Raw genomic sequence first — 27,965 nt, 5'->3', positions numbered from 1 at the left:
TAAATGGCCTCCCGCTCCAGGTGACCACGACTTTTCCGTAGGTATTCTGGCTCCCGTGGGTGTGTCTGTCCGCTACCACCCAAGTGGGGAGTTCACTCCAAGGCCATATCCCCTGAGAGTTGGTCTGTGGCCCACCTAGGGTTCATGTACAAACTGTAGCCCCCTGGGCCTTGCCCAGACCTGCCAAACCAAATGCTCTGCGTTCATGTCCAGCAAGCTCCCTACTTCATTTTTTTAAAAGGTTTTATATATTTATTTTCAGAGAGAGGGGAAGGGAGGAAGAAAGAGAGGGAGAAAAACATTGATCAGTTGCCTCTCACACGTCCCCAGCTGGGGACCTGGCCAGGAATCGAGCTGGTGACCTTTCAGTTTGCAGGCCGATGCTCAATCAACTGAGCCAGTCAGGGCTCCCTCCTTAGTTTTTGAAGGGTTACCTGGGGAATGTCGTTGCTTCAGTATGAACGATAGGAGTTCAGCTGAGCAAACTCAACTCCTTCACTCACTCGTTCTTCCCTCAGGACGTGCTGATGACGTTTTGTCTCCTCGTAGACTTGGACCATAAATTCACTAGCCATGCCCCCAAATGTGAACCAAGTATCCACTCTGGACCCGAAGTCCCCATTACTTAAAGGGAAAGAAAATCTCTCCTTTCTTCTTTGACTGTAAATCCTTTTCTGACCTTGGAGCAGGCAGGCTGCTTTGAAGCGATAGGGCAGTGATGCTGGTGGAGGCCGTGCCTTCTCTTCCTGGGCGCTCGCTCCGAGGGGCCTGCTCACTGGGCCCTCCGGCCGCCGAGCACAAACATCTGTGTCCTTCAGTGACCTGCCCGCTCTGTTGTTTTGTTTCCTGTGGAGAGAGGGCTTTTCAACATTCTGTATCCTGCCTCACCCTGCTCCCCTCCCTGTCCTACCTTAGTGACCTCTGATTCTCTGGTCCCAGTTGAGCCAAATTCTGACTGTGAGTTCTTGTCTGGGTTCTAGCTGTCATCCAGACAGTGTGACAGCAGGGGCTCGAGTTGGCTCTAGGCTGCGTGAATGCCTTCCCATTGCCATTGTCATGACACGGGTGTTGCAGCCTGGGGTCTGCCAGCAGCAGTGGGTGTGACTGGCACTGACTCAGACTGTCCCCGGGAGGCAGGGCCCAGGCTGGGGGAAGCTGGGAGGGGCTTGCAGGACTCAGTTTAACAGACGATTCCCCAATGATTTGCTCCCCTACAGTTCATTTTGGGGGCTCTAGGTCAAGAACTTTCTGGCTGTTCTTCCTTGCCTAGCGGGTAGGTCCGTAGGGGAGATGTGGTGCTGTGGGGGCCTCAGTGGAGGGGGGATCAGGGATCTCAGAAATGGGGGGATTGAGTTTGGAAGGTAAGGCATCAGGGGAGCCCCGTGTCCACTGACATCAGAGTGGACCAAGCTTGCAGGATGAGTCTAGAGGAGGAGGGACTTGGACTTGAGGTTTAAAGGAAAGGATCCCTGAGTGCTTAACCTGGAGGCCTAGAGAAGAGGTAATCCTCCAGTCGATACAACTTTACTGAGAAACTATTTTGAAAAGGAATAAGGAATTCCTAGCAGGCTCAGTTTCTAGCTGGACCAGCGGACCCGTTGCTGTCCAAAGTGTTGAGCTTTGGTGCAGCCTGTGGTGAGAGGGTTGTGGCTCATTTTATGTCACAGGAGCTTTGGAAACGTTCATGCCCTTCGCCTGGTAGTTCCACCCCAGGGCTGTGTCCTAAGGAAACTACCCAACTGAAACCAAGAAATGCTTAAGAATAGCCTCTTTTTACTCAGTACGCTGAAGAAAGTAGGAGGATATAAGATAGTGCGTGCGTTATAATTGGTTGCACCTGTAAAACCAGTGTGACCAGGAAGGGAATATGCAAAAATGAAAACAGCGATATTGAGGTTGTAGGATTAAATACTTTTTAAGAAAAATAGTATTTAAATTTTATAGCAAGTCAGGGAGTGAGTCTCTGAAGCACCATCCCTGTCCACATAGTTTTCGGCTGTCCCTGTCCCTTTGCCCGAGGAGCGTCAGCTCCATGAGCTTGAATGTCAGTTCTGAGCACTGCAGTGTGTGCTGTGCACCGTGAGGCGCCGGGGGTGTACCACACAGTCCCCCGAGCCTCGGGGCAGGGGCACGACAAGGTGTGCCTCTGCTGGCCGAGCTGATTTGTGCTGGATGCTAAGGCGTGACCCTGGCACGGATGGAGGCCATGGGGAGGTGGTGGGGGAGGTGGGTGGGTGTTCTGGGCCTTCAGTGAGGTTGGAAGAACCCATGGGTCCAGGAGAGCTTGCCGGGTAAAGGAGCAACCAGCCTGGAGCTGGGAAGCCTGCAGAGCCCAGCAGAGCCCATCCCTTAAGAAGGGTTCCGTCTGGACCATCACAGCTTTGAATGAGATCAGAGTCAATGAGATGCCTGCTATTTACCCCATTTTTTAGAGCCTGGAAGCTGAAGTTCAGGAAATGAACTCTTCCAGGAATCCCCAGGGTCCCTCAGGGAGCAGAGTCCCTGTTCCCTGTGGGTTGTCTGCCCTCTGTTTGCAGGCCCCTCCTGTGCCCTTCCAGGGGCAAATCCCCCAGGAGGTGGGAAGAGCCATCCCTAGAAGGCCGCCCTTTGGTCCCTCTTGGGTGGGTGCAGGATGGGTGGCAGAGGATGGGCGGCGGAGGATCAGTGTCCCTTCTCAGGTGACCTCTCCTTGTGAATTCGTCCCTGGCCAGCGTGGGTGCCAGATGCTCCTGGGGGGCCGCCCCATCCACACATGCCATTTGGCGACTTTGACATTTTGTTTAAGCGGGGATGTGATTGAGAGCGTGTGAGGGCGAGAACCAGAGGTGCTGGCACTTTAAGGCTTGGCCTTCAAGTGCGTTCTGGCAGAGGAGACACTGAACGTTTAATTTTAGGGCCAGGAGCGGGTGGGGGAAAGTCCCTCCAGCATCTGGTTTGTGTTAAGTCCTTCCCTTCAGAAACAGGCAGTGTTTATGGTTCAGATTCGGCAGAGCTGGGGCGGGAGAGGGCGCAGCTTTCCCCTACTAGGCAGTGGTACGCAGGGACTGCCTGGAGCTTCCTTTGGCCCTTCACACCCATCCCAGACTCAGCAGTTCCGACCCCGAGAACACCGGGACACCCATTTCATCCCTGAGGCCAACGCAGATGGTGGCCTTCACACAGCCTTCCGCAGCCGGACCGTGCTTGGCTGGACTCCATCCCGGTGCCACCGGACTCCCAGAATTGGCCGTCTGTCAGCTTGGCGTCTCTGGCGTCCCTAGGCCCTGGACGGCGGGCCTCCTCACTGTGATCCTGGGATCGGGGGCTTGTTTCCCATAGATGCCCAGGTGTCTGGGCTGGAAGGCCCTGGAGAGGCCAGACCCAGGCCTCCCTTGATGGAGCAGGAAGCTGAGGCCCGCAGGGCTGAAGTGTGTTCAAGGTCACAGACCAGAGGCACACTCGGAGTTCAAACCACACTTTCTCACTCAGTTGGGTTTGGTGCTTTTTGGGGGGTCTCTTTCTGCCTGTAGTTTGTTTTACTCTTCCAGACTCTGCTCCCTCAAAGGGCTGGCCTTGGGGACAGGGGCTGGGGTGGCAGGTCTTGAAACTTGGTGGCAGTGTCCGTGAGGCCTTGAGTGCTTCGGTGTCTGGGCTGACTCACCGCCGCTGTTCCCAGCACTAGCGCGGGCCCTGGCCGGGAGTTAGAGCTCAGACAGTTGAGTAAGCCAGTGACTGGTAGGGGGGTGGGGGGTGGCAATGTTCCGGTTAGACATCGCAGTCCCTCGGGTCTCCATACGAAGTTCTCCTTGTTCCAAGGCCAGGCCCTGTCTTCTCCAGCCCTTCCTCAGTGCTGGCACGTCACCCAGCTCTTCCAGAAGCCTAGAGTTTCGGAGTTGAAAGGGGCCTTTGGTAGCAAACGTCCCACCCCCTTCCAGTTACAGATGAGGAAACTGAGGCGAGGCCACGGAGGTAGTCAGACCAGAGCCCAAGTCTGAGTTCCTCCTGGTGTGTTCATGGTGGGAGCTGAGGGGAGGAGGAGCACAGGCCCACCGTGTCCTCTGTGCCTCCCTGACCTCCGCCCCCCTCTCCGTCCCAGCCCCCTCTGCCCCTGCACTGGAGGGTGGAGGGGCGCTTCCCCAGCACTGTCTGTGGGGAAGGCCGGGTGTGAACGCTAAGTCATTCCCTTGTGCCTTCCTAGAGGGGGAAATAGGGCCAGCTGGGTTGTTTCCTTCCAGGGAAACCAAAGCCGCAGTTGCCCTGGAGTCAGAGACGGGGGCAGGGGTCCCAGCCCCCCATTGCCTCTGGCTCTGGGTCAGGGGAGGCCCTGTGTAGCATGACTGGCTCGCACCCCAAGTCTGCCTTTACTGCAGACTGGGGGTGTTTCTTGTCCTCTGCAGGGCAGGCTGGTGCTGGGGGCAAGGAGAGAGGTCAGGTGATAGCATTGCCCCTGCATTCTGCACGGGGAGTTCGTAAACACCTCTGGGAGTTATGACTCAAAACATTTTTGCTCAAATGTCTTCAATGTCATTGTTTTATTATGAAAGTATGACCTGCTCATGGTTAAAAAAAATAACAACAAACAGATCCCCCCAGGTGACACTTATTTTTCTGTGCCACGTGTAACATTTTATATGTTCTACTTACCTTTTTAATTTATTTTAGAAAGAGAAGAAGGGTGGTGGGGAGAGAGACAGACATCGAAACATGGATTTGTTGTTCCACTTATTGATGCACTCATTGGCTGTTTCTTGTACATGCCCTGACCCGGGATCGAACCCTCAACCTTGGCTACGGGGACGGTGCTCTAACCAACTCAGCTACCAGGTTTTAATCTCTCTCTGCATTTTTTATGGTAAAATACACACAACATGAAGTTGACCATGGTTCACCACTTGAAGTATGCAGGTCAGCGGTGTTAAGCGCGTTCCCGCTGCTGGGTGACCGTCACCTGCGGGGCTCTTTCCATCTTGCAGAACCGAAACTCTGTCTCCAGGAAGCAGCCCCTCATCCTCCAGCCCCTGACTGCCGTCTTTCTGGTCTCTCCTCCGTGCAGTTTGATTGCTTCAGCTACCCCGTTAAAGTGGAATCGTACAGTATTTGGCCTTCTGTGACTGGCTCCTTTCATTTAGAGTAATGTACTCAAGATCCATCCACGTTGCCGTGTGAATTTCCTTCCTTTTGGAGGCTGAACAATAAATAGCGCACGTATAGACCACATTTTGTTTATCCATTCATCCGCTGATGGACGTTTGGATTGTTTCCACTTTTTGGCTGTTGTGCATAATGCAGCTGTGATCATGGGTATACAAATATCTGTTCGAGTCCTTGCTTTCAGTTCTTTTCTGTACACACCCAGAAGTGGAATTGCCATATTTTCTATACAATATTTACTAACTGTGCCTCTCAGGCACGTTGAGTCCCCGAGGCAGCACGGGCCCTGGACACCACCCCTCTTCCCTCCTGCCCCGGGGCGGGGTTCCTGGCTGGCTGGGGCGTCACAGTAGCTGCCTGCAGAGGTGGGTGGGCCGGCCAGCTGAGTTGCCGAGGGCGGGCTGTGTCCACTGCTGGCTGCAGCGCAGCTCAGGGAAGTCTGGAGGGGCTGAGCTAATGAGAAGCTCTGGCATCTTTTTGTGGAGAAGGGTCTTCTGTTGAGGCCAGGACCCCACCCTCCCCCTGCTGCATACCTTGGGAAGGGGGCTGCTGCCCCCCGCACACCCTGGGGAGTAACAGGGACCCCACAGTTGGCCCCACTCCTCCCAGTGGCCTTTTTCCCTCCTAGTTCTTTCTGCCCCAGGCTGTGTCTAGCCCAGAGGCTCTCTGGGAGGGTTAGTGTGTGATGGATTTTTGGCCAGTGAGTTACAGAGACTAATGCAAAACTAGCCTCCTTTGGGGCGAAGTTCCGTTTCTTACTAGTAGAGCAGGATCTCCTCTCTGGTTCCTGCTGTCACCACGGCTGCTGTGCCTGAAGGCGGCCATTGTCTCACATCAGACCCCCAGGTGCGGCCACACTCGAGTCCTGTGCGGAACCAGCTGGTGTCTGCCTGCTCCCCGGTGGGGGCGTCTTCTGTGACTGTGTCCCTGGGCCCCTGGAGGGACCTGCGAAGTGTTCCCGCTTGGGTGCTCTGTCTGCACCACACTGGCGAGGTGTGGCGTCGTCACCTGTCAGCTCTGCCATGGCCCCTGAGAGCAGGGCATGTCGTGTTCCTGCAGTGGCTGGTCTTGCATCCTGTGTTTAGCGGATAGTGAGAGAGAAAGAGAAAGCAGTGGGAAGAATTGGGGATTTGAATGTATGAAGTACCAAATTATTATGTTGTACACCTAAACTAATATAACGCTGTATGTCAAGGATACCTCAGTTGAAAACACATTTGAGACTTGGTGTGAGGAACCGGCTGGTTTTCTGGTTGGGGCCTGCTCATTTGCATCCGAGTTCCTTAATCCTGGAGCTGCTGCGGGATCCTCACATCTCGGAATGGGGGTGGAAATGTTCTTCTTAAGCTTGTTGTGACGAGTAAATGTGGTAAAAAGAGTAATGTGCTTAGTAAATGAGTCACTAAATGTCAGCTCTGTCATTGTGCCCCCAAGTGGGAGTCACCAGCAGCCAGGGCTGGGTGAGGACGCCGTGCAGGAAGACCCGGTTTGGGGACCGCCGTGTGTTTTCCCTCTGCCTCTCAGCATCCGGTCCCAGGCTGAGCTCCCCCTGGAGAGGCCGGGTGACAGGAGGAAGGGGCTGGGTGATGCCGTCTGGCTGGGTGGCGGCAGCTTCCTCTGCAGGAGGAAATTGCTTCCTCCCCAGGGAATGGGAGTTGCTGAACTCTGTCCCAAGGCCAGCTGCTGCTCGCCAAGCCGGGATAGTGTGTGTTGGGTCCAGGGCTCCTGGGACTGTACTGTAGATGCCACGTGTTGACGGATCTCGGCCCCCTTCCCCGCCAGGCCCTCTCGGAGCTGCCCTTCACTCTGGCACCAGGCACTTCGGCTGAGAACGCTCCCCTGCCCTAGGTTGCTGTGTGACTCTTCCTTAGGCGGGTCCTAGCTGCCCCTTTAGATTGCACAATCCCTGTCTTCCTCAAGTTTTGGGACAGAAAACGGTGTCCTCCATCTCCATGCGGTAGAATGCCCCTTTCTCTAGCAGGATAGGACGATGGGGGCCACCCATGCATGTCCAGGCTCGGGGGAGGGCACAGGAGGGAAGCCTGGCTTGGAGCTGCCATCTCCTTGCCTCCTCTCCCCGCGAAGAGCCCCTCTTGAGGAGGCTGCGGGATGTGGAGGAGAGCCCGGCCTTGGCATCAGCAGTCCTGGGGGCAGCGGGGAACTCCGCCGTCTTACTAGCTGTGTCTTTGAACAGGCCCCTACCCTGAGCCTCAGTTTCTTCATCTATAAAGAGAAGACACTCTAGTCTTGCAGGGCCGTTGCCAGGATTACACGAGATGATGGGTGTGACCCACTTAGGCTGGCGCTCTGCACCCCAGGGGCTTCTCGAAGTAGGGGCAGGTGGTGTCATTTTGCGTGTGTGCACGGAACCAAGGATCGCTCTTAGCAAACCCTTCTTTTCCCTTCTCTGCCCGGAAGGTCGGGTGATAAAGACTTCCTCCACCTTTCTGGAGACCAGAGTTTCCCACACCAAAAAGGTGACTGCCTGACTGTAGGAGTCACCCGGAGTACTCGTTACTTGTTAAAATACCTACTCTCAGGGCCCTCCCCAGACCCGAACCAGAATGGCTGTTGTCAGAGTGGAGTCTGTATTTTCTGCACGTTATTAATAGGCCAGTTGGGAAATGTTGCTTTCCTCAGATTGTTCCCGCAGTGGCTGTATCTTTTGATCTTCATAAGAACTCCTTGGGGCGGGTGTGGGGCAGGCAGGAGCCTTCAGAGGTGAGACTCTGATGCTTTAAGGAGCGCACCTGAGGCCTTAGCTCCCCGTGGCAGAGTCAGAATTAGAACTCGGGTCTCCCAGGGCTGTGTCCGTTGTGCCTACCAACATTCTACTGGAGTACGGGAGGCGTGGGGGGTGCAGAGAGATGGGGCTACAGGAAGGAGGTGAGCACCGAGGCCGTGGTGTTGGCAGAGAGGAAGCAATGGACATGCTCCATGGGTGTTTCAAGGCCAAGGTTGTCCACTCTACTGCACAGTAGGATTATCTTTACCTGGAGAGCTTTGTGTCCTAGGCCTCACTCCTGGAAGGATCTGATGGGGCCCTTGGGAGGGTCAGCAGAGAGGAGGGAGGAGGGAGGCCCCAGCTGATCGAAGCCTCGTTAGCATGGGCTCTGTAGCCTGGATTCTGGCTCTTCCACCTGCTGTTCGATGTGACTGGGAGCCACGGTGCAGGCTTCTCTGTGTCTCAGTGTTCTCATCTGTAGAATGGGATGTTAGTACCCACCTCATAGGGTGGTTGGGAGAATTGGTTGCTGAACTCCTTCTGCTCGACCTTCAAACTAGATCGTCAGGCCGAGGACTATGGACCTTCCTCAGTAACCATGGTGAGCTGCTGGGGGTGTCTGGGCAGGAAGCGTGGAAAGCCGTGTTTCAGTGGACGGCGCCTTCACCCTTTCATTAATCTGGTCTGAACTCTGGGTGTGACCTCTGATCCCTCCCTCACTCCCTGAGCACTCTTGCACCTACCCCTGTATGTCTCTGTCCACACTGCTGCTGTAGCCCTGGTCTAGGCCATCTTGGTCTCTTGCCTGGACCTCTTGCATGGTCTCCTCGCTTGTCTCTGCTGCCCTTCTTGTCCACCTTGGCTCTGCCCTTCGCACTGCAATTAGGAGTCCTTGTCAAGATGCAGGTGTAATTATGTGCAAACCAGCATTTGATTTCTGCATCTACCACCCCTCAGCTGAAACCAAACAGAACCTCTTTGGTGGCTTCCATTTCTCAAGAGAAACCATCCCAGCGTCTTGCAGGAGCCCTGTGCCCCTATGGCCTGCTGAGCCCCAGCCTCCTCTGTTCCTGCACCGGCCCCAGCGGCCGTATTCTGGCTGTGTGAGCGGCCTTATTCTCGGTGTCCTGGGGTCTTTGATGCCTTGTTTCCTGACCACCCCAACCTCACGCAGGTGCACAGGGTGAATGCGCATCTCGGCTTGCACCTGTGGCCCTGATGCAATTATTAACAGCCACCTCCGGTTGTTTTCAGGTGTCCTGGTTTGGATGATAAATTATATGGCCCCTCCTCACAATTACAACCTTTTCAGCTTATTAAAATTTCTCAGCTTTAAAGATTCCCTGACTTCCTCAGGGTAGTGGCCGCACACACACACACACACACCCCACCCCATCCCACCCCATCCCATCCCTCCCCTCCTGGGACCTGGTTACCCTGCTTTAGTTTCATGCCTTCTGGAACTTCTCCTGCACACGTTTAAGCTCAGTTTGCAAATACACACTCATTTATACGAATCTTTGATTAATGTTCATCATCCCTGTCAGACTAAAGGCTCCATGGTTTAGGGACTGTGTCTTTATTTGCCCAACACGTGACCCCAGTTCCTGACACAGCCATTGCTCAGAAAGGATTTAACGAGTGAGGGGATGAATGAGTGAGTGTGGCTCCAGCCCGTGGGCGGGGGAAGCCTGGGCCTGGGCGAGTCGGGAACATCTGCCATGGCTGCCGACAGGCGAACTGCCGACACGGGGCCAACCTGGCCCCGGACAAGCCAGGAGCCCACGCGGTCTGGCGTGCACACCTCCCAGCTTGGCTGCCCTTTTCATTATTCATGGCCTTTCTCAACGGGCTTTGTGTTCAGAAAGCCAGGAGAGACCAGAATTCCAACTCTCCTTCCACCTAAGGAGAAGGAGAACTTAGGGGTTGAACTTGCCCAGGCATTCTGCATCCCTAGGGAGCCACCAGGTCCAGAACCTTCTCTTGTGGCTGGAGGTGAACGCTGGGGGTGGTTCTCAGCCCATTGTCCTGGGCTGCCTTTCGCTACCGTCCCAGGTGCAGGCCAGGGACTTCGTCGGGACACCACACAGGTCCCCGTGCGGGACGGTGGGCAGCGCTGGCTGGTTGGGGTGGGTGGTGCTGGCTGGTTTCTCATTATTCCCTGGCCTGGGTGAAAGTTGCAGGCTTACCGGGAAGAGCCTCGGCCCCCAGGCTAGAGAGGTGGGCTCGGGCTTTGGTGTCTCACAGGCCTCAGTTCAAATCTCAGTTCCGCCTCTCAGAACTGTGTGACTGGGAAGGTTGCTTAATGCTCTGACCTTCGGTTTTGACCTTTGGTTTTCTCTAACGTTGTTGAGTGGATTTGCCGGGATGGCCCATGCCCCACTGAGCGGCAATGGCCAAGACCTTCCAGCAACTCCAGTATCTTCCTCTTGCTCTCCTTCCCTCCCTTCGGGGTCCCAGAGGCCTACCGTGTCCTCAGCGTCACCTTTGCTGGCACATCACTGTACTTGCCTCTGGAACAAGGTCTGGGGGGGACTGTGGTGCCCTCCCCCTGAAGTTTCTGAGGCTAAACCGGCTGCTGGGGGGCAGGCCGGCCTGGGTCTCTGAGTTTCGAGCAGGGCTGTGAGCACACTCACCCACAGACGAAGCCCCGTGGCCTGCCCCTTCCCCGCAGAGTTGGGGGAGGCGGGTCCTGGCCAGATCTGCCTGTAACTGCATTTCTTTCCGCCATTTCCGAAATGTAGAAGTTTCTAGATACATTCCCGTTCCTTAGCCTTCTTCTCCCTGCTGCGGATCCCCCATCCCTCAAGCTGGCTGGCCACGCCACAGTGTGGGCCGGCCGCCTGGCCAGCTGGCCTGTGTGCTGGGCTGCTGGCCCCCCACACTGCACACAGGTCTTGTGGACGGGCTGGGGGGGCAGTGATGCAGGCGGCCTGGGGCTGGGGGGGGCTTCCCATTGGCCCACGGGTCCTCTGTGGCTCCTTAATCAGGGGGCTTGGGGGTTCCCGGGCTGTTTTATAATGTGCTGATCTGTGCTTGTGTTTTGGGAGAAGAAGCTTTATGTTCCTGGACCTCAGGCGAAGAGAATTGACTTAATTAGGCCCTTCGGTTCTTGGCCCACTGTCCGCACAGGTCTTTGATTTCTTGAGCCCCTGCTCAGGAAATTGAGTCAAGTATTGTGCTCTTTAATTCTAACTGCAGCCCCAGGAGGGGTACATTCAGTCGTCTCGTGTGCAGATGAGGCCGTCCTCAGGCCACTCAGCTACTCGGAGGAGGCAGGTGAGGCCTTGAGTCAGCCAGACCACAGATGCCCCGTATTTTGTGAATACCAGGCCGCATCAGATCCCAGTCATCCGGGGAAGTTCTTTGTAGAATCCAGTGGCCCGTAGCTCTCAGCATCTGTGCCAGAAAAACCAAATGACCTTACGTTTGGGTGGCTTTTCCTTCTTTGGGGAAGGAATGTGTGGACCATTCCCGTGAGCTGTGACCCTCATGGCCTTTGTGCTGTCAGACCGACTCCAGACGTGGGGGAGGTGCAACCGGCAGGGCCCAGCTGGGAGACAGCAGCGGGGAGTCGGCTGTTCTGCTGCGGTATGAACTGTGCCCGGGAGGGGCCACCTGGACTTTGATGGTTAAACAGAGGCCCTGGGGCTTGGCCTCCTGTTCGGAGTAACTGCTCGCAGGGGCCAGGCCTCTGGTGCGCAAAGCTCACAGTTCAGGCCTGGTTTGAGGGCTGCATGTGGCCAAAGATGAGCCCAGGCTCATCCACTGTGGGAGTCCTCATCTTGGCTTGCTTATGGCGCCCCGGTCAGGAGCCAAGTGGCTCAGTTACTGCGGTACCTGTGGTGGCCGAGGGTCCAGCGCCTGCCTTTGAGACTGGTTTCTTACTGGTGGGTCAGATGGGTGAAAACACAACAACAAACAGCCTTGGAGAACAGGCTTATGGGGAACCTGGGACATATTAGTTTTTAAAAAATAGCTTTAGCCCTACCTGGCATGGCTCCATTGGTTGGATCCTGTAACTGAAAGGTCACCAGTTCGATTCCCGGTCAGGGCACATGCTCAGGTTGCGGGCTTGATCCCCAGTTGTGGTATGCGCAGGAGGCAGCCAATTGGTGTCTCTCTCCTGCATTGATGTTTGTCTTTCTCTTTCTCTCTCCCCCTTCCCCACTGTCTGGAATGAGAATAAAATAAACCTTAAAAAGCATTATATAAAAATAACTTTATTGAGATATAACTCACATGCCATACAGTTCATCCATGTGAAGTGGACAAGTGGATGGTTTCCAGCGTATTCACATCTGTGTGCAACTATACCACTGCAGCCACTTTCAGATCACCTTCATCACCTCACACAAAACCCTGTCCCCCTCTGCGGTCACCCCGAGCCCCCCACCCCCAGCCCTAAGCTGACACTCCTTGACTTTCTGTCTCTGTAGGTTTTATTTTGAAACATCGAGTGAGCACTCAGTCTGTGGCTGGACTGGGGAAGCCCTCCGAGTAGCACACACAACCCCGCTCACAGCAACTGCACGGAATAGATGCTCTTTTTTGTCTTTGGCTTACTGATGTGGAAACCGAGGCTCAGTGAGTCTGGGATCTCAGTGGCCATAGTGGACAGAGCCTGTGACTACTGGGCTATTGCTGGAGGCTCCCTGGTCCCTGGGAGAGGCCAGGCTGTGGGTGGTGGCAGATGGTGGGGGCAGTGGACTCTCGCTGGCCGGGAGTTAAGAGGATAGTCCTCGTTTCTTCACTGGATCACACACCACCTGACTTTTAGGACAGCTCTGAGCCCTCTCCGGAACCTGCCAGTTTTGCCTGCACCAACAGGATGGTGCTGAACTTGCCCAGGTTGCAGCCTGCTATCCAAGGGCCTCGGCGGGAAGGGGGTGCCTGGGCCTCATGGAAGGCTGGGAGCCCTCTTCAACCGGGTATGTTTGTTAGGTCAAACTGCCTCCCATGTGGAGTCCCCAGGCCTCCTGCTTTCTGGCCTTGGCCACCCTCCAGGTGTCTGGTGCTGTGTCTCCTGAGCTGGGCCAAAGGTGGATGTAAACCAGGAAATACACAGGCCCCCCCCCCCCCCCCCCGCCCGCTCCCTTGCCAGCTCCCCTCGGAGGCTGGTCTCAGGGTTTCCTTATCAGTAGGAAAAAATAATGACCTCTTTCTCTCGGATCTGCAGAGCTCTGTGAATGATTAACTTTGATTCAGTAGAAAGGGAATGGGAAGTGAGGTCAGGATGACAGCAGGCATTTTTATCCGGCTGCTGCTTGTCTGGGCATCTTGCTGTGCGGTTTGCATCCCCGGAGCCCTCATCTTGTAAACCGCCTGCACAGTAGTGATGTTCAGTATCCCCACTTGTCAGGCAAAGCAACTGAGGCCTGAATGGGTCCATTAAGGTCACACAGCCAGTGGGCGACAAGGCTGGCTAGATTCATGTATTTTATGCATCTGTTATGGACACCGCACCAGACTATGTACATCAGACCTAATTTGGCATTCTTGAATGCTGTGCCATCATAGGTGACGTTATTCCCATTTCCCAGATGGGCATCCTGAGGCTGAGATGAGGATCTGTCCAAAGAGACAGCTAATGAGAGGTGGAGGCTGGGACCGAGGCCCCAGCTCTGTCCGGTTCCAAAGTCCAGCTCCTTTGCCACTGCCCCCTCCTCAACACTGGCCCCCTGCACTCTGAGTTTCCGGGACCCCAGCATTCACATGGCTTGGGGGGCAATCTGTTAGAGAGGTGTTTTTTTCCAAGCAGAGGAAACTGCCTACTGGTTCTCAGCAGCCACTCCCAGGTGGGTAGAAAGTAAATAGATCTGGGTGGAGATGTCTTGAAGACTCTGCTTTTCATCTGTGAGTGAACCAGCTGACAGCTCGCTTTGAAAGGCTGGCAGTCAGCCCTCGATAAGTTAACCAGATACCCCTGTTTACGTTACCAGAGCACCGGGCATCTGAGATCACTCCTGGCAGGGCTTCGCTTAGACAAACCACCCGGAGCCCACACCCTGGCCACACTGTGGGGGTCACAGGGACCGCAGGGTGGCCCTAGGGAGACAAACGCTTCCTGGCTGCTCCGCAGTGACCTCCCTGCCAGCAGATGCTTCAGAGAACTCAGCCCTTTGTGCACGTGCTGGCCCTGCCCTCCCCAGGGACCCTGGCCTGATGCTCACACACCCGGCGAGCAGCAGCGCCAGCAGCCAGGAGGAGGGGCAGGCTCTGGTGGCAGCCAGGGTGGGACGCCTGCCTGGGGGGCGGGCATCCGGGCAGGGGAGCTGGTCTTTGACTTGAGGAGCCCAGGCCGAGGTCCTGCTGCTTTCCTCCGGCGGAGGGAAGGCCCTGCTATGGGGAAGCCACTTTTTACAAATTCTTTTAAATAGATGGGATAATTTCCCCGCCCCCCCTTTATCTTTATCTTGTTCTTGTGTTTTTTATTTTGGAAATGTGGTGTTTTTCTTTTTCCCCTGGTAATACATAGGCCCTGACCCCCTCCCCCACCAAAAAAAATTCCCAGAGAAATGGGAAGCCCCCTGTATCCCATTCCAGAGGTCTGACTTAACAGAAAAATGTACCCATTTCCAGACAGACTTTTTGTGCATTTGCATAACTTAAAAAAAAAAAAGTAATGACTGCACACGGTGTAAAGTTCAAAAGAAACAAAAGGGTGTTCTGTGAAGAGCCAGTGTCCCTCCCTCCCTCGGTCAGGAGCCCCGCTCCCCTCCCTGGAGGCAGCCTGGGTTTCAGGTCCTCATGTGTCCTTCCAGAGTTGTGCTGGCAGAAAGCTTTCGGGACTGTCCAGTAAACCAGTAACAGGTGTCTGTGTGGGAGGGGTAGGAGCTGGCACTGAAACACTGATCATTCATGCTTTGAGTTCACCGAGATGACACTGTGCCTGTGGGGTGTATTGGCCCCTTCTGACCAGGAGAAGATCCCACCAATCAGGAAAGCTGCTGGATTCCAGCAAGGGCTGTGGTGACTTATTTGAGGTCACACGCATGCCTGGCTATGCCAGGGCAGGGCCCAGGTTTCCTGGCTCCAGCCCTCTGCACAATAGCTCCCTTGGAGTGAACCGTGGCTGGGGTCCAGTGTCCAGAGCCCAGGGGAGCAGGAGGAGGTGCCCAGGAGGGGTGTGGTCGGCACGTGAGCCTGGGGCCTGCTGGCCGGGGGAGGCGGCACTGCTGTCCCACCACCGCCCTGGTCCCCTGGGGCTGCAGATGGGTTATCTTGTTTACTCTGCTGTACATACGGTACAATAGAGAAAGCACCTTTGTCAGTGGAGGCTTCTCTGGTGAGGTCAGCTCAGCGGGCTCAGCCTGAATTGTGCAAGGAGGCAAGTCAACATGGAAAAGGAGAGCGCCCACAGGGACAGGGGTTGGGAGTAGGTTGTCAGCCAGCCACGCCGGCAACCACCTGGGCAAGGGAGGCAGAAAAGAGTCACGGACGATCACACGCGGGAGCTCGAGAGGCTCTGTTTGCGTTGGGATGGGCTTTGTGTTGGTCAGTTTCCCACGTCTGTGCGATCGCTCACATAGCTGTAAACCGCAGCACGTACGGTCTTGTGTCCTGCGTTTGTTAATTACACACAAACCTCTTTCCACAATAATATGTAGTTTCAGCGCCCGTCATTTTGGCCGTGGAATGTTCCACCAAGTGGATGAGCCATATTTAATGAACTAATACTTCATTAATGTAATGAGGGACAGTTTCCGATTTTGGCCTCGCAGCGATGCTGGCAAGAATGTTTTCGTGCTCATGGCCCTTTCTTTCTTCTGCGTTTTTACCCCGGATAGCTCCCGGCTCCTGGCTGAGCGTTTGTGCTCACTTTAGTCCCGTGGAGGGGTTGCTCTGCGCAGGGGTTTGTACCACATCACCCCGTCCATCCTATAATGGGGATTAGCAGCAACTTTATCTTGCAAATGAAGTAAATGGAAAGTGGTCCCTTTGTTTTAATTCACAAAGCTGGCAGGGTGCGTGCACAAAGTGTGTGTATCGGCCCTTGACCAAGCCCCCCCCCCCCCCCCCCCCCCCCCCCCCGTGAGGGGATTCCCGCCGCCCCTCCCAGGAAGTCCCTGAGACTTTGCTACCAGCCTCCCAGATGGCTGGTGTCAGCCGTGGTCTGTTCAGAGTGTTAACTGTGTTGGGCACAGCTGTGTGCGCAGTGTTTGCTTTCACACACCATACGTTCCTGTGTGCGTCATTTTTTTGTTAGGAGAGTTAGGGAGATTTCAGCCCTGGCGGGTGTGGCTCAGCGGATTGAGTGCTGGCCTGCAAACTGAAGGGTCACTGGTTGGATTCCTGGTCAGGGCACGTGCCTGGGTTGTGGGTCAGGCAGGTCCCCAGTGGGGGGGTTGCATGAGAAGCAACTGATCCATATTTTTCTCTCACATTGCTGTTTCTCTTCCCCTCTTTAAAAATAAATAAGTAAACTGTTTAAAAAAGAAAAGATTTCACGTTTCCCACTGTAGAATCAGAGACCCCCATGGGTCTTAATTCAGAGTTAGCCTGCTGACACCTTTTTGGAAGCTTGTGAGATGTCTTATTTTTAAATTGTATCAGCGTTAAAAAACCAGGGAGGGGATTCACATGTAAGTCCAGATTTCTGGCTCCTCTTCATGGGCAGTCTGGCAACCGAGGGCCCGTGTTCCCACGTGGAGTCACGGGGAGGCCACCCCCATCCACTCCCAACCCTGCCCTGGTACCGAGGCTGCACCATTGTTGTCATTCATCAGCTTGTGCACCAGAGCCATCTTCTCCCGGGGAAGAACAAAGGGTGGCCTGGGAGGGCCCTGTTTCGGGAACAGGGTGAGCATGCACGGAGGCAAGCACTACCCACTCCTCCTTTCTTTCTCACAGCCGCCCCTTTTGCTCGTTTAGTAACCCTCTTTGTGCCTTGGTTTCCTCATCTGTAAAATGGGGAGATTAGTAGCACCTGCCTCATGGTGTTGTGAAGATCAGTGAGTCAGCGGGGGTAAGGCGCCCAGAGGAGGGTCTGCCACATAGTAAGTGCTCGTTGATGTTGGCTGCCGTTACCGTATTCCACTCACTACTCTTGTTTATGGCATGAGTGTGTGTCTCCTCCAGACCAGGTTCTCATCTGGGGGTGGTTTCTAATTGTCACAACTTGGGTGAGGGGAATGTTGGAGTATGTGGAGGGTAGGGTCCAGGGATTCTGCTAAACATCCTGGGATGCATAGAATAGCACCCCCCACCCCCAACATACAAGTAACCAACCCAAAGTATTAATGGCACTGAGGTTGCAACCCTGCTCAGATATTTAATTGGGTGATCTTGGTCTGAGTGAGCTTTTCAAGCGCATCTGTAAACCAGCATCCCAAGGGCTGCCTTGGGCTCTTGAGTTATCAGCATTATAACGGACCTTACTTAGCTCAGCCCCCGGGGTGCTTGAGTCCTTTCCTGGGTCCCTCACCAAGCATATGCCTTTGGCCCGTAACACACTGTACATCCAACTTTTGGTCTGTTTATTATTTTGAACACTAGTCTTCCTTGCAGCTTTAGGTCCTTCATCCTAATAATTGAAGCTACCATTTATTGAGCCTTACTTGTGGATGAGTGTGCTTAGCACTTGCTGTGTGTTGTTGAGTTGATCTTCACTCTGCTCTGGGTAGTTCTAGTACTATACCCATTTTACAGATGTGGAGCTTGAGCGTTGGAGAAGTGAAGTCACTTGCCAAAGGTTACTGAGGGGCAGAGCTGGGCGTGGCTCCAGGTCAGCTTCGCTCTGGAATCTACATTCCTCACCACTAGCCTGCACTGCCTGCCTTGTTTTGCCTGGGGATGTGCCTGACAAATTTATTTGCTTGTCCGTGGGAGGGTTTTCAGATATCCGAGGTGAGCTCCTGAATCCTTCTTTCTGTCCTCCTGGTTAAAGAGCCAGTTCCCAGAGATCCCCCCGACATGTTTTTGATTGGCTCACCATCTAGAACAATCTTCCATCTCTGGACAACCGCTCGCCTGCCTCTGGGCCCTACTGTCCTTGCCTCTCTCCACCAAAGAGGCTGCCCATGCCATGCCAACTCTACTGATCTTCCATCAACTCAGACTCTGTGCCAGTGCTAGCCAGAGCCACACAGATTCCAAGTGGTCGTAATGTCACTTTGCAGTGATCCATTTTCAGTGACAGTCCATTTCACTACTCGTCTGGCCAGTTACAATCTCGGCCTTGGTTCTGCTGTTCCCTTCCAGCACCTCACCCATACCTGCGCCCGAAACCCACATCATCCTGATGGAGCAGAAAGCACATGAGACTGGGAGCCTGGAGGCCGAGCTGTGAACATGCCCGGCTGTGTGGCCTGGGGAAAGCCACTCACCCTCTCTGGGCCATGTGTTTTCAGCTGTAAGCTGAAGGTTTCACTTGGGTGATGCCTTGCATCTCTTCCAGCTCTGACGTTTTTTCATGCCATGTGTAGAATAGCGTGAACTTGTGGTAATTATAACTAATTATGTGGTAACGGTAATAATAGGTCATTGTTGAGCTGGTACTCTGTTCCAGGCCCTCTTTTCAGTGTTTTACGTGAATTGTCTCATTGACTCCTAACCAAACCCATGAAATCATAGCATCGCCCCCATTTCACAGGTGAGTGCTTCGAGGCAGAGCCGTGCCGGGTCACAGGGTACCACCTGCTGGAGGGAGATGGACGTGGGGTTTGCACCGTCATCCTCAGGGTGATGTAGTCCTTCTAATGTCTTGGAGGCTTGCTCCGTGGAGTGATCCTGAGGAAGTCCTGTGACTCCAGAAGCTCAGCCCCCAACTCGTGCTTATTTATGGGTGGGCCCAGCTGAGCGAGTGACTGACGATCCAGTGTCCTTTTAAATTCCAAAGTTTAGATGGTAATGATAATGGTAATGACTGTTTCTTACGATAATATTTTAAGCAAATATTAATAATACATTATTATTATTATTAAAATAAGTAAAAATACCATGTTAATATGATCTTTTTTCCAATTTTTTGTGGTAAAACACACTATTATCATATTTAACCTTCCTGCAGTCCTGCCTGGTAGATGCTCCTGTCCCCATTTTGCAGATGCGAAAACTGAGGTTCAGAAAGGGCCTTTGGGGCTGGAGTTAGTGCATTCTAGTGCATCTGAGCTGGGGACCAGGGGGAACATGTTCTCAAGCCAGTTGCCTTCTTGACCCCCTTTGAAGGAAATATATGGACAAGGCACTTGTTAAAGATGTGACAGAAAGATAGGAATTCTGTGTGAAAGCGAGACTGCGAGACCCGTAGACAAAGATGCTTCTCGCTGCCCATCAATTCCAGGCCCGTTTGCACCTTGAACTGCAGTGCTGGACAGTTAGTCTCTTTGTCTCCTAAAATTGTCTTTATTCCAGGTTAGGTATGGGCAGATGCTTTAAGGTGAGCGGGGTGCCCCTCCCTCTCCATCGGACCCGCAGGGGCTGTGCTGCAGGGCTGTGCTGTGGGGCTGGTGGTGGGGCTGGTGGCTGGTGGAGCAAGGAGGGAACCAGCCCTCGCCACAGCCCTGGCAGCACTCCAGCCTGGTGCCCGAGCATTCTTCCCGAGACCCCTCAGCATCCCTGGGCCCGTTTCTGCAATAGTGGGTCCCCTGAGGGCCCTATCTCCTTAGTCAGACTGTGAGCCAGGGACCCAGTGATGGGGCCCTTAGAGCAATGGGAAGGTCACATAAGGCAGCTCCTGGTGGGGACTGAGGCACTACAATGTCCCCTTACCCTTTATTTTGAATGAGGCCGACCATAGCCCTGCTGGGTAGCGCTGCCCACCACGCTGGGGTGTCCAGACTAGAGGCCGTGGGGCCTTGGGTCTCTAGCCACTGGCATCACTTGTGGCTGACCGTTGGCTTTTCCTCCTTGCTGGACCCCTGGGGCACCACGAAGGGGCAGGTGCCCTTCTGTGTCCTGATGTGGGAGGCCGGGGTTCAGGGCCGGGCCAGCCCTCGCCTGCACAGAAGCCCTGCGGTGTGCGTGGAAGCCCTCCTGGGCTCTCCTGCCCTCTCCTCTTTGTGCCCCGTTAGCCTCCTCCTGCTGGGGGCCCACAAGACCCCTGCCAGAGTCCTGGGCTTTCTGCGCCCCTCACCACAGTTTTAGCCCTCTCCCATCATACGTCAGCACCAGGTCAAAAAATTTTTTTTCTCAGACACATCAGGCATCACCTTGCCTGCACTGAGCGGTGACTGCAGGCTGGAGCCCAGGTGGAGGTTGGTGGCTGCAGGCAGGGAGGAGGGTGTGGGCCGTAGGACCAAGGGCCAGTCCTCTGCGGCCCATCCGTGGGGAGGTTTGTCCTCACCATTTACTGAGTACTGACTGGCAGGCACTCATAAATATTTCTAGACAATGGTCCTGGCTTTTACCAAGGGCTGTCACTGTTCCCGTTTACTGTCTAGGGCACTGAGGCTCAGGGAGGTTGACCTATAGGTCACACAGCTGGTGAATGGTGGCTTTGAGCATTGAGCTCGCATCTGGTGCACCCCGTAGTGTGTGTTCTTAATCACTGAGTGCCCCCCCCCCCCATTTCCTCCCTGGGCCTGAGATTCGAGACCGAGACCGGTGCTGCTTACCGGGGGAACTTCCTTATTGGGGAGGTGCTTAGAGACCCCTTCAAGGCCGTCACCTGTGGGAGCTGGGGCTGGGGCCTTGGAGGTGTGAGCGGAGAGCAGGCTGGAGGCCTCAGAACCAGGCTGTGTGTGGGAGAGCTGAGCAAACACAGGTGTGGTCTGTCTCCCAGGGTCGGAGTCTGGCTTCCCCAGGAAATGGGGCAGGCTGCTTTCAACAGTACTTTTCCTCTTGCGAAAGCGTCTTTTTTTTTTTTTTTACACGAAGGCGGCCTCTTTCTTCTTCCTCACACCCAACCCCCTCTGTGACCAGGTGATAAACAGCGAGGTTTCTCCGCACCCCCCCTCCCCCCATGGCCACACTGAACCGGCCCTTTGGGTTGCTGGGCAGTCCCATCCCCCTTGCATCCCCAGGTGGAGGCTGAGCGTGGGCCCGGAAGGGAGATGAGAGTGCAGCGCCATGGCAGCACCCGCGGTGCTCAGGGGAAAGGCGCCGCAGCCCCAGCCCACCCCCACGGATGGACACTGCGATGACACCTGGCCAAAGTGTGCATGTGGACAAACGACAGCAGGGAGAGAATATGAAAGCACAAAATAAATTACATTTATTTTAAAGATTTAGAAACTCTTATATAGTTTTTACAACAGTAACAAAAGTGACAACAAAATGGAAATAAAAGCCAGTGTGGCCTGTCGTCCCTGCCGGTGTTGCCACACCAGCCCCACAGGAAGGGCGCCCTGGAGGCTCGCTCTCCTGCCCTCCGGCCTCGGGAGAGTCCCTGAGAGAGAGCGCTGCCTGGCCCGCTGCCCCTGCCGCCACCATTCATCGTTGCCCACAGGTGCCGTTGGATCTGCCAGGACCCTCCCACTTTTTGCATGGGTTCCCTTGCTCCTTCATCCAGTGGCTGGTTTTCACATCCACTAGAATGTTCGCTGCCCAGGGCAGGGGTTTTCGCTGTTTAGTTCAAGGTTGTGTCCCTGACTCTGGGCCCTGGGACTCTAGGGAGAGCATTGGGTCCCTCCCAGTCTGGAGGATTGGAGCTGATGAGTGGACAGGCAAGGGCCATGCAATAGGACACGGGCAATGATGGAGTGGGTGCACGATGCTGTGGGCTCTGCCCCAACTCAGACATGGTGGGTGGCTGTCAGGAAGGCTTCCTGGAGGAGGTGGTATCTTAGCCTGATCTTGAAAGATGAGTGTGTGTTAGCCAAGCATGACATAGAGGACAATCCAGGCTGATGAGTCAGTATGAGTCCCCTGCCCACCTCCAGTCTGTGTGCCGGTCTTTCCAAAGACTGCCCCCTCCTCCCCACCTGTGTGGACCCATCACCCCTTCTTGCTCACAGACTTTCCAGCTCTTGCTTATAAACCTATGTAACCATTTCTTTTCCCCAGTGGTCTGGTGTTCCTTCCTTCTGCCCATTCATTGCCACTTCCTTTGCTGTGTTCCCTGGGGCAAGAGGAAGTGGTAGTGGGGGTCATGGGTCTGGTGACCTTTCTGAGGAGGAAGAGCATTTCTAGTGTGGCCGCTGCTGCTCTGAGAAATAGTGCACTTCTCACCACCGTGCTTTTGGGTGACTGGCGGTGCTGTGGGGGTCTGAACATTGGCCCTTGAGCCCCCAGGTAGTTGTGCACCCAGGGCATTTGGTGCAGAGAGGATGGGGTTGCCCAGGAGTGGGCTGGCTCTGAAGCGGGAGAGTGCTCATCTCTGTTCCCCGTGGAATGTGGCAGCTGGCGAGAGACACTCGCCCGGGTTGTAGACAGGGCGTGCAAAATCAAAGCGCACACTTGTGTTTTTGTGACCTTTCTCCGTGTTAAGCTGCCAGGGGGTGCTGCTGGCATAGGACAGCTTGGTTAGAGGCCTGTGATCCTCTCCTCAATACAGAGGCGTTGCAGTGTTGCCGCTTTCTCCCCACAGACTAGAGCACTCCCGCATCGATAGTCTCTCATTCAGTCTCCTTGTATTCCCGTTCTGGAATTCTTCCTGCCTTTGCAGCTCAAGGTGCCTGCATCCCCACCCCAAAGACACAGCGATACACCGTGGGGTATTTACCTTTCTCTTTTTATCCTGGCATCGTGACTCCGAAGTGTGTCCCCAACAAAAGTGATTAATCCTTTTTCTTAGCTTGCTGCCAAGCGGATGAGGATTTAATAAACTAATTTATCCTGTGGTATTAATAGATGGCTTGATATGCTATCTCTGGGGCGCTTCCTACAACTGTGAGGATCGAAATTAAGCCTTATAACCTAAGTAGTAAGTTGCTGGTACTTCTAAAGTGGGTGGGGATGATGTTTTGGAAGAAGGACCAGGGGGAGGCATGGAAAGAGGGTACTGCTTCCTCCATCCCCTGATCCCACCCGTGCCTTATACAGGGAGAGGTGGCGAGACTTATGGGGAGCCTGACCGTTCTCCCTTCTTCCCTCTGCCTAGACGTTCACGGCATGGTGCAACTCCCACCTCCGCAAGGCCGGGACGCAGATCGAGAACATCGAAGAGGACTTCCGGGATGGCCTGAAGCTCATGCTGCTGCTGGAGGTCATCTCAGGTGAGGTGGACCCCTGGCCTCGAGTACCAGGTGGACAGGGCCCCCTGGCCTGGGATAAGGGGCCGCCTGCCCGGTCGGCCGATTTGAGAGCGCTTCCCCGGCACCTCTGCCGCTGCTCTGCCTTGGGTAATGGCTAGCCTGGGTGTCTTGAAAGAAGGTGGGGGTGACATGTGCTTTCAGACTAGGAGACTAGACTGGCTTTGGTCCTGGCTATGCTGCAGGTCATCTGTGTGTCCTTGAACAAGTCGCTGCCTTTTGCCTCAGTATCTCATTTGCAAAAAAGAGGGGGGGTTTGTGAGGTGGTCTCTACGGTCCCTTCTGCAAAATGCCAGAGCTCTGTGGGCAAGAATGCAGCCATGGCTGACCGTCCCGAAACCTTGGCGCCACCGTAACCTCTCTGCCTAGAGCTACACGATCTCAGGCCCTTATCTGGCCCCCAGCTTGGAATTTCCAGATTGTTTAGATACCCGGAGGGGCAGCTCCCCTGGAATGCAACCTCAGCTTTCTTCGGAATACCTGTCCTCCACCGCCTGTGCAAGCTTGGCGGTCCTCAGCGCCCTGGCCTTGCTTTGCCCCGGGTGCCCCGAGCTGCTCTCTTCACTTTACCTTCCACATGATGCCCGTGAGTCCCAGACCTCGGCTCAGGCCAGCCTTCTCCCTCCAGCCCCTTCTTAACTGCTGGACTGCACGGGGCATCCCCACCCAGATGTCCCCCGGGACCCACTCAGTGTGTCCGAGACTGTGCTTACTTCTCCTGACCGCCGCCAGCCTTCTTCCTCCTGCAGTCTTCATCCTGTGCCCCTGACCCCAGTCCAGGAATCCTGGACAGCTCTGCCTCTGCTCTTCTTTCCAACTTACCTTTCAGGTTCCGTATGTTCTGGCTCCTTCCTCTGCTCTTCTTTTACCTTGGCTACTGTGGTATTTGTGGGCCTGTGTCAGCGCCCACCTAGTTGGTGCCAGAGGCCTTCGACCGCCTCCCACTGTAGCGGTCACCGCGAGAAGCCAGAGGATCCCTGCAGCAGCCCAAATACGGTCAGGCCGTTCCCTGCTGCAGCCCTTCGGCGCCTCCCCAGGGCTTTGAGCCTGCCGCCCACATTCCTTAGCAGAGCTCGCAGGATCATCCGTGAGCTGGCACCTGCTGTTTCCACTGGCTCTTCCCGAAAAGACCCTGGACCCCAGACCCCCTGCCTCCCCGCACGCTGCGCTTCTGTACAAGCTCTAGCTGCCTATTTTTTTTTTAATCCTAATACTTTTGTCTGTTTATTTCCCTTGCAGGTGAAATCTGTGTGTGTGTGTGTGTGTGTGTGTGTATGGGGGGGGGGTAGTAGTAAAATGTATACAGCATAAAATTTACCGTTTTGACCCTTTGTGAGTGCACAGTTTAGTGGCATCCCCTACCTTCCGTGGTTGGGCAGCCGTCACCACCATCCAGCTCCGGCACGGAAACTCCACCTCCATTAAATGCCCAGCCCCCTCTCCTCCCCCCACCAGCCCCTGACCATGGCCACTCTCCTCTTCTTTGCGTGTGGCCGCTCTAGGAACCCCACGTTAGTGGGACCATGCAGCTCTTATCCTTGTGACTCCCTGTGTCCTTTCACTTAGTGTCTTTCAGTTTGTCCTCGGTATAGCTGTGTCCGCATTTCCTTCCTTTTTTTTTTTTTTTTTTTTTTTGGCTGAATAATATTCCACTACTCACAAGTGGAATTGCTGGACGGAATGGTAATTCCATGTTTAAGGTGTTTTGTTTTGTTTTGTTTATCCTCACCCAAGGACATTTTCCCATTGCTTTTAGAGACAGTAAGAGAGAGAAAAACATCTATCTCTCACCTGTGCTCTGACCAGGCATCAAACCTGCAACCTGGGTATGTGACCTGACTGGGAATCGAACCTATGATCTTTGGTCCACGGGATGATGCTCCAACCCACGGAGGCACACTGGCCGGGGCTCTATGTTTTCAGGAACTGCCATACTGCTTCCCCAATGACCTTTTAGAGTATCCTTCCCTATTGCTGCCCCCCCGCCCATGACACTTTAATTTAAATATTTCCTTAGTTTGAACAGGCAGACAAACCTGGCATTGTTCTTTTTATTCAGTCTCTAAAACTCCAAGCAGGGCTTCCCCAGGAAGTCTTCGCTGACCGCCCTCCCACCCCAGTGTGAGTGACCGCCCTCCGTCGGGCTCTGGTAACAGCCCACTGCTTCCTTGATCGAGTCTTCTGCCTCACTGTTTAATCAATTTTGGCTCACTTGGGGTTTTTTTCCCTGCTCCACACTGAGCTCCTCGGGGCAGGGACGGCCCCATCTCTGTGTCCCAGTTCTAAAACTGCTTGGCATGTAGGCGACGCTCAACAAATGTCCGAGTGACCAAATGCCGCGAAGTGGGCTTTCCTCTGCAACCACCAGTGCGTTCATCCCTCTGAGTGGCTGGCTGTGCCCAAGGAGGACCTGCGTTCTGCTGTGAAGCGGGCTTGTCTCTTTCCAGAGGCTGGGGAGACTGAGTCACCGAGACCTTGACTTTGCCTCCTTGAGCGTCTCTGGAGCTGGGTGGGACTGCAGGAGAAGGGTGGGGGTGCTGCCTGCAGAGGTCCTGGAAGTGTGGTCCCTGGGCCACCCACGCCAGGATTCGAAGCCCCACCCCAGACCTCCTAAATCGGACACGTAGGAGGCAGGGGGAGAGGGGGCTGGACCTCTGTAGTTAGCTGGTTCTCCAGGTGGTTTTGTGCTGACTGAAGTTTGCAAACCGCTGACCTTGCCGCCTCTCCTGTCGCTTGTGGAGAATTCCTGTTCCAGCCAGTGTGCACTGCGGGTGGGCTGGCTGGGGAGCTCGGGCTCCGCGGGGCCTGGGGGTTGGGGGGCACGTGGCACTGTCTCCGTGCAGCCTGTGGGCGGGAGCCCCTGTGGTTTCTCATCTGCTCAGGACGGTGGGGTGCTGGGGAGGCAGGGCAGTGACCACAGCCTTGGGAGAGCCACAAGTGGAAAGTTTTGACTTAATGACAACCCAGCTGTGCCTCCCTGGGAGCCGCCAGGCCCGGTGACATCTGTGCAGGAAGTCTGTTCCCCTCTAGAAGCTGGGAGGCCCCTGGCGACGCACTGCTCCAACAGGGTGGGCCTGGCCCCTCGAGCCTGCTCAGCCGGACTACTGACAAGCCTGGGGGAGGGGGCCAGTCTGGTTTGGAGACCAAGGCAGGTGCAAAGGTCCTGAGTTTCAGGCTTTAGGATGGTGGTTCTCAGCCTTCTGGGCTTTCCGGCCCCTTAGTGACTCTGAAAGCGGCGTGTCGCTTCCCCAGGTGTGGGCACACGTGCTGCATGTGAACAGTTTCCAGATAGTTTCAGGAGGTTTCTGGACGCCTCTGTTCTTGGATAAAGGTGCTCTTGATGGGGTGTTTGGAGAACCAGCCCCTCTCCTAGTTTCCACACAGCTTCTGGCCTTGAAACCCGAGCCGCGGGAGCTCCCCTGTGGAAGGGGGAGGGGTAGGGGGGAGTGGCGGCTGAGCAAGGAGCTGAGCCGAGGGTGCCCATGGGAAACGGTTGACAGGAGAGACAGGGAGCCCTGGTTCTCCGATGAGAGAGGGGTGCTGTGGGCAGCTCTCTTTAAGCCCCCAGGGAACTTTCTCAAAATCCTCTGGAGTGACCCATGCCCTGTTCCAGGCCTGACCCACGCCCTGTCCGAGGCCAGGACGGTCCAGACTAGACCGAACTCAGGGCCTTCACGCGGGCTGTTCCTTGTGCCTTGGTCACCGTCCCCTGCCGCCCAGGCTCGGCTGCCCTCCCTCTCCGAGGCCCTCCCCTACCTCTGTGTGACTCCTCCCCCTGCTGCCCACCCTCCTCTTCTGCAGCCTTTTTTCAGGCAATTATTTTAGGCGTTTCTCTGTCTCGGCGTTTGCATGTATTTATTTGCATGTTTCTCTATCCAAGGTCTGTCTCTCCTCCTGGGCTGTGCGTGAGTCCACGAGGGCAGGAACTGGTTCTGTTCACCCCCGGACTCCTGGCACCCAGACAAGCTCCTGCCACATTCCAGGGGCTTCGTGCAGAGTTGTTGGGTGGGTGCGAGCAGTTGGGTCTGAGACGCCCCCTCTTGTTCCCCGCCAGGGCAGCGTTCGCCCGCAAGTGTGTGTCCGTCCGGGATGTGCCCTGGCTGGGGGTGTCGTGAGAGCAGCCCCGGCTCGTGGGTTGACAGCATCTCACCTTCCCTCTCCCCTCTTGGTCTGTATTCAGGTGAACGCCTGGCCAAGCCGGAGAGAGGCAAAATGAGGGTGCACAAGATCTCCAATGTCAACAAGGCCCTGGACTTCATAGCCAGCAAGGGGGTCAAGCTGGTGTCCATCGGAGCGGAAGGTGAGTGAGGCCTGCCCTCTGGCTGCCACCTCGGGGCTTGAGTTGCTGCTTTGCCGGTTTCTGGGCCTTTTCTATCCCGACATTCCTGGGGGCATTTGGAAGTGGGGCTCCCGACACCTCCATCTGGTCGACCCCGTGGATTCTTCCTGTAACAGCAGTACCTTCCACCCAGTCCCAGCCTCCTCCACCCATCAGTCCTGCCCCTGGAAAACCAAGGCCGGCTCCCTGGTCCACACAGCGCCTCCCCTTGGCCAGTCCCAGTGCCGCGGACCCTGCGTGTTGCAGCGCTGCCTGCCTGGTCTGCAGGCCTGGCTGCACTCTGCTGCCCGAAGTGGAGAACCCTGGGTCTGGGGGAGGGTGCAGACACGGGGGGATGGAGGGGAAGGCTGATGTCCACAAGCCTTTAGGGACATTCTTAATTGCATTAAGCGCATCTTGGCTCTTTTTCCTTCACTTAAAATATGTTTTTTAAAGCTCAGTTTAAACCATTACCATTAGCACATTCTCAATGGTTAAAGGCAGTACACTGCTTCTGCGTGCACTGTGGTGGCCCTGAAGGACTGGGGGGTGGTCGGGGCGATCGGAACAAATGCCACAACCAGGCCCCTCAGGACTGCGTCCCACAGACTCAGCGAGGATGCCCTGGGCACCTGCTGTGTGTGCCAGAGGTCGAGAG

General features: G+C 55.2%; 1 protein-coding gene across 3 annotated transcripts in view; it reads left to right on the top strand.

Moving 5' to 3' along the window:
- The window catches only part of ACTN1 (actinin alpha 1), an 88,243-nt gene that overhangs the window by 24,899 nt on the left and 35,379 nt on the right, over positions 1-27,965 (top strand). For all 3 annotated transcript variants that reach the window (XM_028505752.2, XM_028505753.2, XM_028505754.2), the window contains exons 2-3: positions 22,839-22,953; positions 27,170-27,289. In XM_028505752.2, coding sequence (XP_028361553.1) covers positions 22,839-22,953; positions 27,170-27,289 — 235 coding nt within the window. The remainder of the gene's footprint in view (positions 1-22,838; positions 22,954-27,169; positions 27,290-27,965) is intronic.

Source organism: Phyllostomus discolor, chromosome 1 (assembly GCF_004126475.2).
Source record: "Phyllostomus discolor isolate MPI-MPIP mPhyDis1 chromosome 1, mPhyDis1.pri.v3, whole genome shotgun sequence".
Lineage (NCBI taxonomy): Eukaryota > Metazoa > Chordata > Mammalia > Chiroptera > Phyllostomidae > Phyllostomus > Phyllostomus discolor.
This window is presented reverse-complemented; position numbering and strand designations above follow the sequence as displayed.